The 14,073-nt window shown below is 43.3% G+C and overlaps 1 protein-coding gene across 4 annotated transcripts in view; it reads right to left on the bottom strand.

Annotated features, from left to right (window-relative positions):
- Nucleotides 1-6,695: 6,695 nt before the first annotated feature.
- PIKFYVE (phosphoinositide kinase, FYVE-type zinc finger containing) overlaps nt 6,696-14,073 on the bottom strand; it is a 97,461-nt gene continuing 90,083 nt past the window's right edge. For all 4 annotated transcript variants that reach the window (XM_045033113.1, XM_045033112.1, XM_045033114.1 and 1 more), the window contains 2 exons: nt 11,698-11,772; nt 6,696-10,787 (listed from right to left, as the gene is read on the bottom strand). In XM_045033113.1, coding sequence (XP_044889048.1) covers nt 10,672-10,787; nt 11,698-11,772 — 191 coding nt within the window. In that variant the 3' untranslated portion in view covers nt 6,696-10,671. The remainder of the gene's footprint in view (nt 10,788-11,697; nt 11,773-14,073) is intronic.

The following is a 14,073-nucleotide window of genomic DNA, read 5'->3' as shown; positions in this document are numbered from 1 at the left end:
GCTGGGCTGATCACAAAGTACAGTACTGCTTCCTTCTTGGGTCAGCATGTTGCACTCCATCATCAAGAACAAAAAACCAAATAGATGTCCCAATCCTTGGACTACTTTGCTGTTTAAAGTCAAGTGTGTGTTGTAAAATTTTCCAGGATCAGGGCCAAAGTTAAAAAAGCAAATTAGGGAACTGTTTAAAAGGAGAAATTTTACTGCTTTACTTTAAAAAAAACAAAACAAAACAACCCCCCCCCCCCAAAAACTAGGAACTAAATTTCAGCCATATTAGTCATTCTTGGCCTAAGGAAGAAGGAGATGGGGATTATTATATACTAGATTAAACAGAAGTCACTAATCTTTAATCCTTCTGTTTTTTTACTAATCTAATTAACAGAATTTAAGGAAATTCCTACTAAGAATTTAAAGGTTTATTCCTTTAGTGAACTGATGTCCTACCCTGTGTGCTAATGAATACAGGATTATAGCCCCATCTCCTGGAATAAAAACTAATTTTTTCTTCTTTCACATAGTATTTTAAATTGGAACAAAGTACATCAGAGATCGTAGAAGGAAACGGGAGGGAGCAGGGAAATTGAATAGAAGGATATTTGCAGAACGCCTGTAAAGATGCCCAGATCTATGGTTTCATTTAGAGCCACAAGCTACACTGCATACAAACATACTGTTCACACCTGTCTTAGGTGAAATGAAATCCTCTGCAGAGCTGCTGAATGTGCACAAAGAATAACGACTTCTCCATGCTGAGGTCACTGCTGCCCTGTGTTCTTCACCAACTTGCCTGCAAAGCGGACTGCAAATGAAACACCTCTGTAGTTGCCACGAAAGCTTAACTACTAGCTCTTATTGTCTGCAACACCCACCTTCTGCCTCTGGAACAAAGTAAAAAAATATCAGTCTTCCATACAGGCAGAATAGTAGTAATGTCACTTTTCCAACACCAGTTTTGATTTACCATATGGCTGTAATTTTCTGCCCTACAGAAGTACAAACAAACTGTGGTAGATTTGCATTCTCTCAAATTAAAAACATGAAGGAAGAAGTGAGGTATCAGCTCCTCAGTAGAAAAAAGTCAGACTCCCAGTCAACATGAATGTTAGATACCAAACAAAAAGTGGGCACACCCTTATTTACGGCCTTGCAAATTGTCAATGGGCTTGGCCTGGCCCCTCTGGTGCTATGTGGACAGGTGATCTGCTAGGGCACTCCTATCCTTGACTCTGGGAGCCAGTCTTACTCTGCTCTGCTGTGAGAATCCCCTCCGGCTGTTCACGCACAGCCTCTGGCATGTAAACTGCTCCTTGGATTGTGCAACCGAATGACACTAGCCATTATCTCCGGTCCCAGGCACAAGCTTAGGAATCTCAGTCTTGCAGTGTCCAGTTATGCCCGCTGGATGCTGCAAGCTTATATGAGTTCATCAATTTAACAAAGAAACTGATATGTAGCAGGCTTGTTATCCCAAGGAGAGTCTTTGACATGCTTCCTATCTGGTTCTGTGAGGTTAGCAGAGGCTAACCTCACAGAACCAATACGATAGGTTTCAATTGCTTGGGTGGGTTTCTGTGGTGAGGACAGCAGAACTAACATGAGCTGTTTGCCTGCTTCCTCCTAGCACAGAGCATTTATTCCTCAGGTGATCGGTGGAATTACACTGGTAACACCTTTTGAGCTCTTCTCCTTTTACAGGAGATTTGGGATGAGGGTTAGAGGAATGTTTTTGGGTGAGAGAATCTGTAGGTTCCCAATCCCCTTCTCTCTTCCCAGGGGCAAAATGGGATCCTCCCTTCCCATCAGTTTTAAACCCCTCTTTTTGTGGCCTGCCCTCAATAGACACCTAATTCTGTTCAAAGGCATCAGCTAAAACGGCCATCTCATCCACAGCCTTTACATCTTTGTCCCATAGACACTGCTTTACATCAGCCTTACGTATGCTTAGGAAATGCTCTTGAGCCACAAGATCCAACATTCCCTCAAAACTTGCCACCTCTTTACCCCTCAGCCATTTTCCCCATCAACTCTTTCATTTTGTTTACATACGCCTCATTACTCACACCAATATCCCGCTTAACACTCCGAAATTTAACTCTGTATGTTTCAGGGGTAATCTGAAAACGTCGTAAAACAGTAATCTAAAGCATCTTCAACAGGCATTCCATTGAATACATTTTGTGCTTTCCCAGTTAATTTTGCAATCAGGGTAGGAACTCTCTTATCAGGGATTTCGTGTATTACAAACAGCCTGTCAAAGGTAGTGAGATATTCAGCAATATCATCGTCCTCACTGTATGCAGGACATAAGTGCTCCCACTTGTGGATTTTTGGAGTGAGAGGAGTCATTGGGGTCAGGGGGTTCTGGTTCTGCTTCTCTAGCAAGTCCAGTTGGTGTTTTCACTCTCTCTCTTTTTTTGTTTCTCTCTAGTTCTTTCAGTTGCAATAATCTCTGGTGCTCCCTCTCCTTTTCTGCAACTTGCAGCCTAAAAGCTCCAACTTCACAATCACTTCACTGCTTTCACTCATTTTCCTGCTTTTCTGTTCCTACTTCCCTTTCCCGAAATAAGCAAACAGAAAATAACAAAACTGTGACCTCCTTAGCCACTGCACTTAAGACTCACTTGAAATCACAAATAGCAGTGCTTAAAGTGTGAACTTCACTTGGAGTAACAAGCCGTACATATACCCTACTCGCTGCGGCACTGACACGTTCAATCTGGATCAGTGATCTGCTAGGTCACTCCAATCCTTGACTCTGGGAGCCAGCCTTACCCTGTTCTGCTGTGAGACCCCCCACTCCTGGGCTACTCACGCACAGCCGCTGGCATGTAAGCTGCTCCTTGGATTGTGCAACCAAATGGCACTAGCCAGCACCTCCGGTCCCAGACACAACCCTAGGAACCTCTATCTTGCAGTGTCCAGTTATGCCTGCTGGATGCTGCAAGCTTATATGAGTGTGTCAATTTAACAAAGAAACTGATATGTACCAGGCTTGTTATCCCAAGGGGAGTCTCTATCACACACTTCAATCCAAACACACTGCTTCGGGTAGAATAAACAAACATTTATTAACTATGAAAGATAGATTTTAAGTGATTACAAGTCAAATAGGGTGACCAGACAGCAAGTGTGAAAAATCAGGATGGAGGTGTGTGTGTGTGCGGGGGGGTGTAATAGGATCGTATACAAGAAAAAAAAAAAGACACAAAAATCGGGGCTGTCTCTATAAAATCAGGACATCTCGTCACCCGAAAGCATAACAAGTCGGATTTGGGCCAATGAAATAAAAGCAACATACATTCTAAGCTGATCTTAACACTTTCAATGCCCTTACAAACTTAGATGCTTCTCATCCCACCCCACCCCAGCTTTCCCCATCCCAGTGTAGCCACAGTCCCACTAAACTCATGCTCTGGGAGTCTGCCAAAAGTATCCCACATGCCATCTTCCTTTGTCCTCTGCACAATCAAGTTTTCCCACACTGCACCATGAACAAAAGGGCTGGAGTGGCCACATTTGGGGAGAAGGGCGCTAGAAAGTCTGGGATATGCATGGCTGGACTCAGTCACTTGGTGCAGCGTAGACACCACAGCCCCAGGTTCAACAATTCCTAACCTGGGCTAATGATTGTAGATGCTCAAGCCGTAGGTTAAACCCACAGACTGCTAACTTGAGTTCTACTAATCCTGGGCTTACATTGCACTGTAGACATATCCTTAGACTCTACTGTTTTGTCAGACCACAATTGGGGATGGAGGTTGTCGTGTTGCGCGCACACACACACTTACTTGCCCTTTGCTTCTTCAGCTCCCAGGTCTGACAGGAGAGGTTAGTGGCTCCACTTTTCACTTGGGAGCATCAAGCCATCTTTGCCTCCAGCCTTCCTGGTGATGCCAGAACAGGCTGAGGACCTGGCTCTTTGGTGGTTATCATAGAAACATAGGGCTGGAAAGGACCCCTCAAGGTCATCTAGCCCAGCCCACCGTGCTGAGGCAGGGTTATGAAAATGTACATGGTCCTTCCTGGGGAGAACAGGGAATGTTTCCCCAGGGTCCCCGACCAAAGCGTTCATGTACCTAAGCTCCCCCCGTGATCTTCAATTCTGCGTTTCCACTACAAACTAGTTCACTATCCAGTTTCGCTACTGTGGCATGACTGCTGTGCTGCCACTCCCAGAGGCTGAGGTAGAAGTGATTGCGTACAATCTGTGAAGCACTTTGAGATATTTCTGGATAAAAGGGGACCATTAAATGCCCACTATTAAGCTTTTCTATTTCAGCAGCCGGTTATTCTCTGCAGTTCTAATGTGCAGGGCTAATAAGTATCTAAATGCCCTAAGTAACCAGCTGAGAATAGAGCCCTCCAAAAGGTAAATGTAACCACTCCACAGTGTATAATCTCACCAGGGTGCCTGGTAGAGGAATACATTAGAGTCCATACACAAAAAGGTAACAAGCTTTTGGAATAAGAAGGAACCCCTTAGTAAAGCACAAAAATAAAAGGTTTTTGATGGACTTTGAAACAGAATTTTAATAGAAAAATCCCAAAAAATGAAACAAAATTGTTCAAGTCACTTAAAACCTCCAGCCATTCTGTCAATTAACTCTAGCCCTTCATTCTTATGGAGGTCAGACAGACTTCTAAGCAAATTGAATGTTTTCCCCAAAACCAGACGCCTTCAGATGCAACAACTTTTCAAAACAAAATGAAAGCAAAGCGCATGACAAAACGTCAATGAAAAAATACTTCACATATGTCCATAAAAGGAAAAAATGAACCAGAACCACTGGACACTTGCTGGCCAGAGTAGCACTGATTCTTTCCAACTGCAGTGCCAGTATCTCAGGCATCTTTAAACTGTTGGGGCAAAGCTCTTAGTTACATCATTTGTTTGGGACCAAGGAGAAGGAAGCATGTCTCTAGTCAGTGTTACTGGTTTTGGAAGAGATTAAAGGGATCCCTATGGCTAGTCCTCTAAAGTCAGATTATTGAAAAGTAAATCTCTTGACCCGGTTAAATAGATGAAGGTTGTTCAGACACACGGCATTCCTAATAGGTAGCTGTATTGAGGGTTTCCCCTCAAGAGCCCAATCTGAAATGAAGAGGGTGTTAAGGAGCTAGGACCTGGATGGTCTGTATCCTGCACATGGACCAGATTTCAGCCCTCCTGTTGGAAGAGAGGCGGTCACAAACAAAGTGCTGCATGACGTGACGAGTCATCAATTAGGAGATGTGATGTGGAGAAATCAGTCCTTAAACAGGAGGCTGGAAGTGTGTGTTATTTCCTCTTAGAAATCACCCAGGGCATCAGGCCTGAGATCCTATGTCAAGGAGCTCTGGAAAATACCAACCACATCAGTCAGAGCAGCCCTGAGGCCTCAAAGCCAGGTAAGGGATTATTCCATGCATTTGCTCACCAAGTCTTTAAAGATGACAGCTCCCTCCATAGGAGTAACGATCTTAAAGCAGGATGGGAAACGGATGCATCACCCTGCACAGCACATGCACTAAAAGCAAAACTTCTACGCGGGCGGGTAAGATATGTGCATTCACTTCAAAGTAGGAGAGATCTGTTGACCCCATCAGGCTACGGTGTTTAAAGGACTCCCTTCTATGCTATGTAAAAATGCAAATATGGAGACAATAGCTCCAGTGAGTGCGCTCTGGTGACCCAAATCTAAGCATGTTTCAATCATTCCCACCCACACGTTTTACTAAGGTGAGCTGCTATTTTATTTTCGATACAGAGACTGAGTTGCTATGAAAGGACTGTTATTCACTGGTTCCTTCCTACATCATTTATCCTTTTCGCATCCCACCTGCAATACTACAGCTACCATAGGCTCCCTTGTGGTGGTGAGGCCCCCTCAATCCACCAAGTCCATCTCCTGGCAAGGGCAAGAATCTCCAGAGAGGATTCAAAGTACTTAGACTGATACAGTCCTGCATAATACTAGCCATGATATCAAGAGATGACTTTTGCCAACTCAGAGTGTCATGACAGCATACAACGCTCCCTCTCCTGAGGTGGATTCTGCCTACTGACAGCATCACCTGTCCAAAATCAGGGGAGTCTAGTTCGTTCTTAAACCTGGTGTCCAATATGGTAGCACATTAAGGCCAGCTTATCAAGCCCATTCACTCCCATGGGAGTGCTTGAGTGAGTGATCACATGCAAAAGGGCCACATACAACCTTGCTCTAATTTAGATGTTAAACTACTGTGCTCACTCAAAATTAAAACTCATTGAGCAAGCAGCCTGCTGTCATCATTTTCCTCCCCTTTCACCAAGAGGGACCATGAAAACTTTTTACTTCTTAAGGTATGTCAACACTGCAGCTGGGAGGTGTGATTACAGCACGTGTAGACAGACCCCAGCTAGTTTTGATCTAGCATTGGATCAAATCGAGTTCAAGAGCAGGGAAGCCTGGATAACATGTGTGGCAGTCACTCAAGTAGGTACCTAGGGTCCTGGGCGGACCCCCATGTTGCCTTTACACCTCCCAACTGCAGTGCAGACATACCCTGAGATTAGGGACTAACCCAATTATTGGCTAGGAGGGGTGGGGAAAAAAGATTTTCAGCCATCTTGCCTAAATTATGCCAGTGCCCCTGTAGTCACGCAAGGTTTATTGGCTATAATTTGATGAGATTCTTGTCAAACGCATGTAAAGAATGTAAAGAGTAGTAAGTATATTTTAATTACTTTATTGGGACTGCTATCTACATACAGTTCAGTTTTCCAAGTAGTCAAGGCAGTTACTTTTAAATAGTTTAACATGTCAGAATCATATAAAACACAGCTGGAACCAAGGTACAATAGAAATATATACATATTATGGTACATTGAGTGCTTCTGCATGTGGGTCATCTCATCTCTGGTAACTAAGGGTCTCATTCTGCTATGCTTTTAGACACACTGAGGAGCATCTTACTATGCACGCAGCTCCTTTGGTCTCATATAGGGCTACTTATATAGCAAGGTGACACCGTGTGAATAAGGGTGGCAGAATCCAGCCCCAAGCAATTAAAAGAAGTTGTGCTATACAGATACTGTAACACAAAAATGAGTTGTCACTTCTTGAATTAGACAAGATTAACACATTTGCCTGAACTCCTAGATTTATACAACAGTTAATGCAGCATCTGAGAAAGTGCTGCTTCATGATTGCAATTGTGGTTGATTATTTACTCTATGTACATACACCCGTGTTACAAAATTAAGAGAAAACATTGCACTAACCAGAGCCATAATACTGCGAGTTATAGTCCCCCGTATTAATACTTCAGGGATCGTGATCTAGCTCTGCGATAGTCAGACACCAGCATCTCACCAGCCTCATTTTAGCCCTGACAGGAGTTTTCAGATGTGAAACACTGTCTTTTGTGCGCAAAAATACTGCTTGTTGCTTTCTTTTGGAGGGACTCAGTTTTGTAGCAGGTGAAATGCTAGGATAGTTCTTATCCTAATGGAGAACACCCGTAAGGAGCTGCCAATTCCATTACTGTCGCTGACACTTCCTTTCTGTTGCACAATATATAGCTATGTGCTGCAGCGCCTTTCAGTAGGTGTTGCCTCTTGAACTTTGCCCCAGTTGAATAAGATCATCAAGTACTTCAAATCTGCAAAACCTTCAAGATCACAGTGAATATCGGTGCCCCTTTATTTTCCAAGGCCAGCACTGTTTGTTATCAGCCTCAGTCAGACCAGGACAAGTAATTTACTGCCTGAGTGCTACCACCAACGTCACAGGAGAGATCCTGAGCTGATGTCAATTGGCATAATTCCATTGACCTCAGAAGAACTATGCCAGTTTGTACCTGCAGAGGATCTGGCCCTGAATTCAAGGGACATTTTCAGGTTTCAAGTAGTACTATTGCAAATCAGCTGGCTGAAGTACACACTCAAAAAGACAGTTCTACATCTGTCTCTCTTCATGCAGTGCTGAAGGTCTCAGTCTGTGGATCCCAATGATGGGGAGTACTGACTATGTTACATCAGAACCATGGTTAGCAGAGTTACTAATAACCATCAGCTTAAGTAGCAGCATAGGGAAAAGACCATACATCACTCTACAGAGTAACTATTCTTTGTATTAAAATGAGGATGTTGCAGAGTGTAATGACTATAGTAGAGAGCAGAAACCTGAATGTTACCCATGTTCAGATTTGGTCTGTTACTCCTACCACATAACTGAGAAAATCCACTTGACAGTGTGTCAATTAAGCTGTCAGTGTGGGTTAGAGAAGAGTGTATAAATTAGCTTTTCCGGGTAAGCTGGAGAAGAGTGAAATAAAAGGTGAAAACTTGTGCAAACTTGTAATATCAACCTGGGGCAGCCATATAAGTCAATGTTATGGGCTCTTTCTTTTGGGGAAGATGTGTAGTGTTGCTTCCTCCTAGAGCTAGAAAAACCTACATACAATCGGGATGAAAACATGGTTGAGTTGCATTCTTAGTTAAAAGCAGTAATTCCATGATACCGGGTAAATCACTTGACCTTGTACAAAGCCAACTTAATGGTCAAACTGGGCAAAAAGCACAACCCCAGTGAAAACCAGATATATTCAGGTAAGCATGATTCTGAGGTAAGTTAGAACATTAGAGGTAAGAAATTGCATAAATAATGCAACAGCTGCACCTCAGGCATCAGTGCTTGACTCGCTGGATTTATGGGATTCTGCTGTAGGGAGACATGCAGCAGTGCCACCTTCAGCCATCCTTGGAGTGCACTGCAACTGCAAAGGTTCTGATGACTAGCGGAGCCAGAATCATGAACAATCACGCTGTACAAAGGGAATGGGACTTCTCCAGCTTAAACCCGTTAGACTCCTCTCCTTCCTCTTTCTACAGTAGAGTCAACCAAATGCAAGAATCGAATGGAGTTTTTTCTTGACAGGACACGAACGCTACAGCAGCGTCACTTCACAGCAGCTCAGCACCAAGCTGCATTTTTATACGACCAACCTGGATCAGGTCACCACTGCTGAAATTTTTTAACTGCCCTATCCACCCTCTGTAACCCCTATGCTTGGGTATATGAATTACCATTACCCTATAAAGAGAAATGCAGGGTAGAGGGAAATGCATAGTTAAGACTCAGTTACTGCAGTGAAGCTAGTATTAGTGACAGCCCATTATAGCAGATAATGGCCCTGAATACTTGTGCCGTCTCAGACGCCATGTTTAATTTTAGCTGTTGCCTAAGTGCCAAGGACAATGGAACTTGCCTCTAACATACATACAATACCCTCATTTTTACTGGCCTTTATTGTATTGAAGCTAAAAATAAGTAAACTCTTGGCACATCTACAAAAAACAAGTAAAATGAATAAAAATGAAAAGAAGTGCTTATTGTCAAGTTGTGGCGATCCACAGGTCCCCGCACATCATACCAAAAAGACCTACTAATTCCGTTTCCACACAGAGCACCAACAAAACTGAACATTCATTTCAATGTTGCAGAAGCAAATATTGTTTAGAAGGGTTTTCAATCTGGTTTATATGTATGAAATGTCACTCAGGTCCGGATGCGGAATCTTAAGAAAAATATTGCGCTGCAAGACTTTTTACTTTGAAGGAATGTGATAGTCAAAGTTTTGTGGGAATGAAATGATTGGAATTTATCTTCAAAGGACGTTAGTATCATTAAAAAAGAAGCTACCATTAAAGCAGCATGATTCATAATGCAAGACAAGACAGTGCTTCTTGCACAGAAGTCCCTCTTGAAAGCGATAAGAGGGATCTGCAGTTTAATTAGTTTGCTTCTGGGGCTTTGGGAATGTCTGGTTTACATTCCTATTTTCAGTTTTTGCAGTGTTCGACAGCTCCATTTGTGTGTGAGGCTGCTGAAAACTAAGTTATGACAGGCAGGGCAGATTGCACTTTACTGCAATGAACTTAGCTGCATAAAAGTTCAGTACAAATAAAAGGACAGTGTAATGGTCATAGCTGGCTAAAACACACACAAATATTGTTTACAGAAGCCTGTAAGAACAGAACTTGTACAGTGCATAACTGGACAAGTTATTCACTCTGATTCTTACAAGGTCTGCTTCAGACCACTGCAGCAGTAATGAATGTTGTGGATATGAATTGACTTAGATTTTCCATGACCGGGGTGCTTATTTCAAAGCTTCCTATGTCCCTTGCACTATCACACTAGACGCTGATGCAAATCACACACATCCGCTCTACAGATTCACACTCACGTTAGCCACTGTACAAGTTGTGTAATACTTGCAGAGCTCACCTACTTCTCTGCAAAGTGATCCATCATAAACTGGCCAGCACCAGGTTTCAGTGCTCTGATATGTGGGACAGGGTACAAAAATCTGTATTGGATGCTGTCCGCTTTCCTGTGGCTGAGCTAATAAATCACCCCATTCTCAATCTTCTTGAGTAATATGTTCCAACTCTGATCCCTACCATAGCTTGCATCTGCCAGCCTTATCTGTAATCCTCTCATGTCAGAAACTGAAGTGCAGGTAAGAGGCAGATTTTACATTTCAGATGCACATGGCCTGTGCAGACGCAGGTTTGCAATCCTTTTGCCTACTGCAGGGAGCTGGAATGGCAACGTAAAGTCCAGGGTATGTGTGTCCTCTTCTATCAGGAAATGTTTTCTTTCACTGTGCTTCCCTGCCCACCACAACGTGTGCTTTAGCTCAGCAATTCAGACCCAGCCCTGTCCAATGATCCGGCACCATCAGGAAATACTTGTCCATTGCTTCACAAAACCTGGTCCGGTACAGTTCTGGAGAGACCACAGTTGGCATTTTACCTAGTGTTTAAAAAGAGACAATAATGCCACAGTTTGAGATGGACCAGAGTTCACACAGGAAAAATCAGGTTTGTATTACACTAGTGCCTCGGGGCTCGATAGCACGGAGTGCTACACACACACACACACTGTGAGGGTCTCTCAGCAAACAAGACAAAGGAAGTAGTAGCTCCATTTTACAGATGGGCTCGGAGACAGAAGTGAAGTGACTTGTCCAACACCAGGCAGGGCAGAGCTGAGAACTGAACACAGACTCCAGGATCCCAGTCAAGTACCTCAGCCACAAGACAATTCTTCCTCTTGAGCTGCTGACAGCTCATTTGTAAGCATTTCCCCTTTGAGCTCCCCACAACTGGCACAGCTTGTGCTGTGGGGAACTTTGACATCACCGTGAGTAGCGTGAGCCACTTCAGCATGGTTTGGGAAGGCAGTGTGGCTGTGCTATCCTGGAGGAAGGGTCACAGGCGGAAGAGAGGAATCACGGTGTGAGCACATGGGGTGCGGGGAGTTTTCACAGAAGAGATTTCATTCCCCAAAACCAAGAAATGGGCATGTCTGAATCTGCTTTAAAAGATTAATTACCCCTGCAAATAACCCAACAATATGGAGATAGCGTTACTCTAAGACAGGAGAGCAATGAGATATGTAGGTGACCCTGCCCTACAAAAAGTAATAGGCCAATTAACACTACTACCCATGCAGATACATTATGAGACCAAAAGACTCTTACATTGTGCACAGCCTTGGGAATGAGGGAGAAGAGGAAAGAGTTGCAACAATAAATTTGTACGAGAAAAAGAGAGCGGTGGGGGGGGGGGAAGGAGAGAGAATACAGTATTGCCTGAAATCTCAACAGCAGTGCCAATAGAGTGGATTATCAGAAATAATATTGGGTGTGTCTTGGACTCACCTTGTCCTCCCAGGATGCCTGTTGACTTCACCACCATTTCAAGCTTTTTGTCCCAGGTAAAGGTGCGAATGTAATCTGTTACAAATAGAGAAAGACGTGTTATGAAGTTCATATTCCAAATAGATATTTCTGGGTAATTAGAAGTACATTCCTGGCATATGGCAAAGAAAGTTGTGATCATTTGCTGCCAACGTAACAATTTCACATTCTTAGCCAGCGGTCTCGCACTGGCAGGGGAAATAGCTCAGTAGCAATGAGAACACACCAGCTATTCACTATGTGCAGAAAGATATTGCTCAGATATGCTTTGCTTTCACTCACATTAGTGAGAGCTCCAAGCACCTAGTTATGAACTTTCCTTCATCCAGCTGACCCCAACCCTACATGTGCAAGGAGCTGCCCCACATTGGTCCTACAGTTCATAAGGTGGTTGATGATCAAGGGTGCCCAGTGATGGCTTAAGATCTAGCAACTCATTCATTTTAAGCTAGTATTATTACCCTTTATTAAAGTCTCTTTTGCCCACAAACAGCATCCGGTGCGGCTTTCAGAGCACCTCCCAACTTTCCTTTATGGAAAGAAGGGCTGGGAATGCCAGAGGTGACCCTGAACAAAAGGAAAGGAGGACAACATGGCTTGGGCAGGAAAGTCCCAGAGTTGCTTCTAAACCTTTCTCCTTGGCACGTGAACTCAAGTCAATACAGCTTCTCAGGCTTATGAGAAAAACATAGTTTAAAAAAAAAATTCTTCATTAGATGATCCTGCTTCTCTTATTACTCTCCCACATGTTGTACAGAGTCCCTGTAAGCAACATCAATTAGTCTTCATCCTAGCACTTACTCTTTGCAGTTGCCCAGCCTTATATTCAAGGCTTATTATTATTTACGGAAAGAGTTATTTTTAAGGGAATGTTGTTGCTTTCACGGAGACCTGCTGATTACAGATTTTCCATCACTGCACATCAGATATTTTCCAATATTTACTGAAACCCCTTCAATAGCCCACACTCTGTGGTGAGCTATGCACAAGCAGTGTGGCAGAAGAGAATTTACTTAACAAAATGCAAACAATGATGGTCCTAGCATCAGCCCTTTGTGTAGCTATTCAAATGGCAATGACCTCAGGTATGAATTCGCCTCCTTGTATTTAACGCATCGAAACAGAACAAAGTGGGAACACTGATGCAGCCTGTTTTTGGATAAAAGTGGCATCTTTGTAAGCACAAAGAGTAGAACGCAAGAGGAATAAAAAAAAACTATTTCCATCGGTTCTTCAGGGAATACGGAATTATTTTTCTCTTCTCAACTCAATCCAGCAATACTCAAGGCATGCTTCCCTAAGGGATTCCGGTTAAAAACAGATGTGATTTCCAGAAAATAAATAAATAAGTTTTAGAGAGCGTGTGCGTATGTGTAAATTATAGATGAACTACAACCAATTCTCACTTGAAAAGTTAAGAGCAGTGTGTATAAATGGACATTGGTAAGCAAAAGAATAAATGATGCAAAGCTTTAGATTGTTTTAGGACCAGAGTTAGTTCTGTAGATCTTGAATTTGAATGTATTCAAAGTCACCTTAGTGTGACAGGTACCAGCGGAAGTGATGGACAAACAGCGTGACATGTAGTCAGAGATCCATATGCTTACTGCTCTGATATGTTTATTCATCATTCAGCAGAGGCAAATAAGCTTTCCATAATGCCTACAATTATGTACTATCACCATCTGTTTCAGGGTATATGCAGGAACACCTAATCTGATGTAAAATGCTACCCGAACAACTAACAAATGCAGGTAGTGGTTATTGTAGGAAAACAACAGATCCCGCCGTTAGCAGACAAGAGAAATAGATGAAGTGCCCATTTTTCCACTAAGTTTGCTTACAGTGCTCTTGGTACAGAGCTAGCTCATATGAAGAGATTCACTACTTTGAAAGTTGGCTGACACTGCTTAAGCAACTGTGGGAATGAAAATGCAAAATACACCTCTACCTTGATACAACGCGGGCCTCAGGAGCAAAAAAAACTTACCATGTTATAGGTGAAACCGCGTTATATCGGGGTAGTGGTGGCAGGGCTCCGATGGTGATTTAAAGGGCCCGGGGCTCCCCGCAGCAGCCAGAGCTCCGAGCCCTTTAAAGCACTGCCCAAGCCCCACTGCCAGAGCCCCGGGGTAGCAGCAGCAGGGCTTCAGTGGTGATTTGAAGAGGCCCGGGCTCCAGCTTCTGCGAGAGCTGGATATAACACGGTCAATCAGCCCCACCCCTCAGAGTGCTGCTTTACCGCGTTATATCCAAATTCGTGTTACATCGGGTTGCGTTATATCGGCGTAGAGGTATAGTGAAATATTCATCATCAGTGCTTTTAGTTTAGAGGAA

This window comes from Mauremys mutica, chromosome 10, assembly GCF_020497125.1.
Source record: "Mauremys mutica isolate MM-2020 ecotype Southern chromosome 10, ASM2049712v1, whole genome shotgun sequence".
Classification (NCBI taxonomy): Eukaryota; Metazoa; Chordata; order Testudines; family Geoemydidae; genus Mauremys; species Mauremys mutica.
The sequence above is the reverse complement of the archived record's forward strand: the minus strand, read 5'-3'. Positions and strand labels throughout refer to the sequence as shown.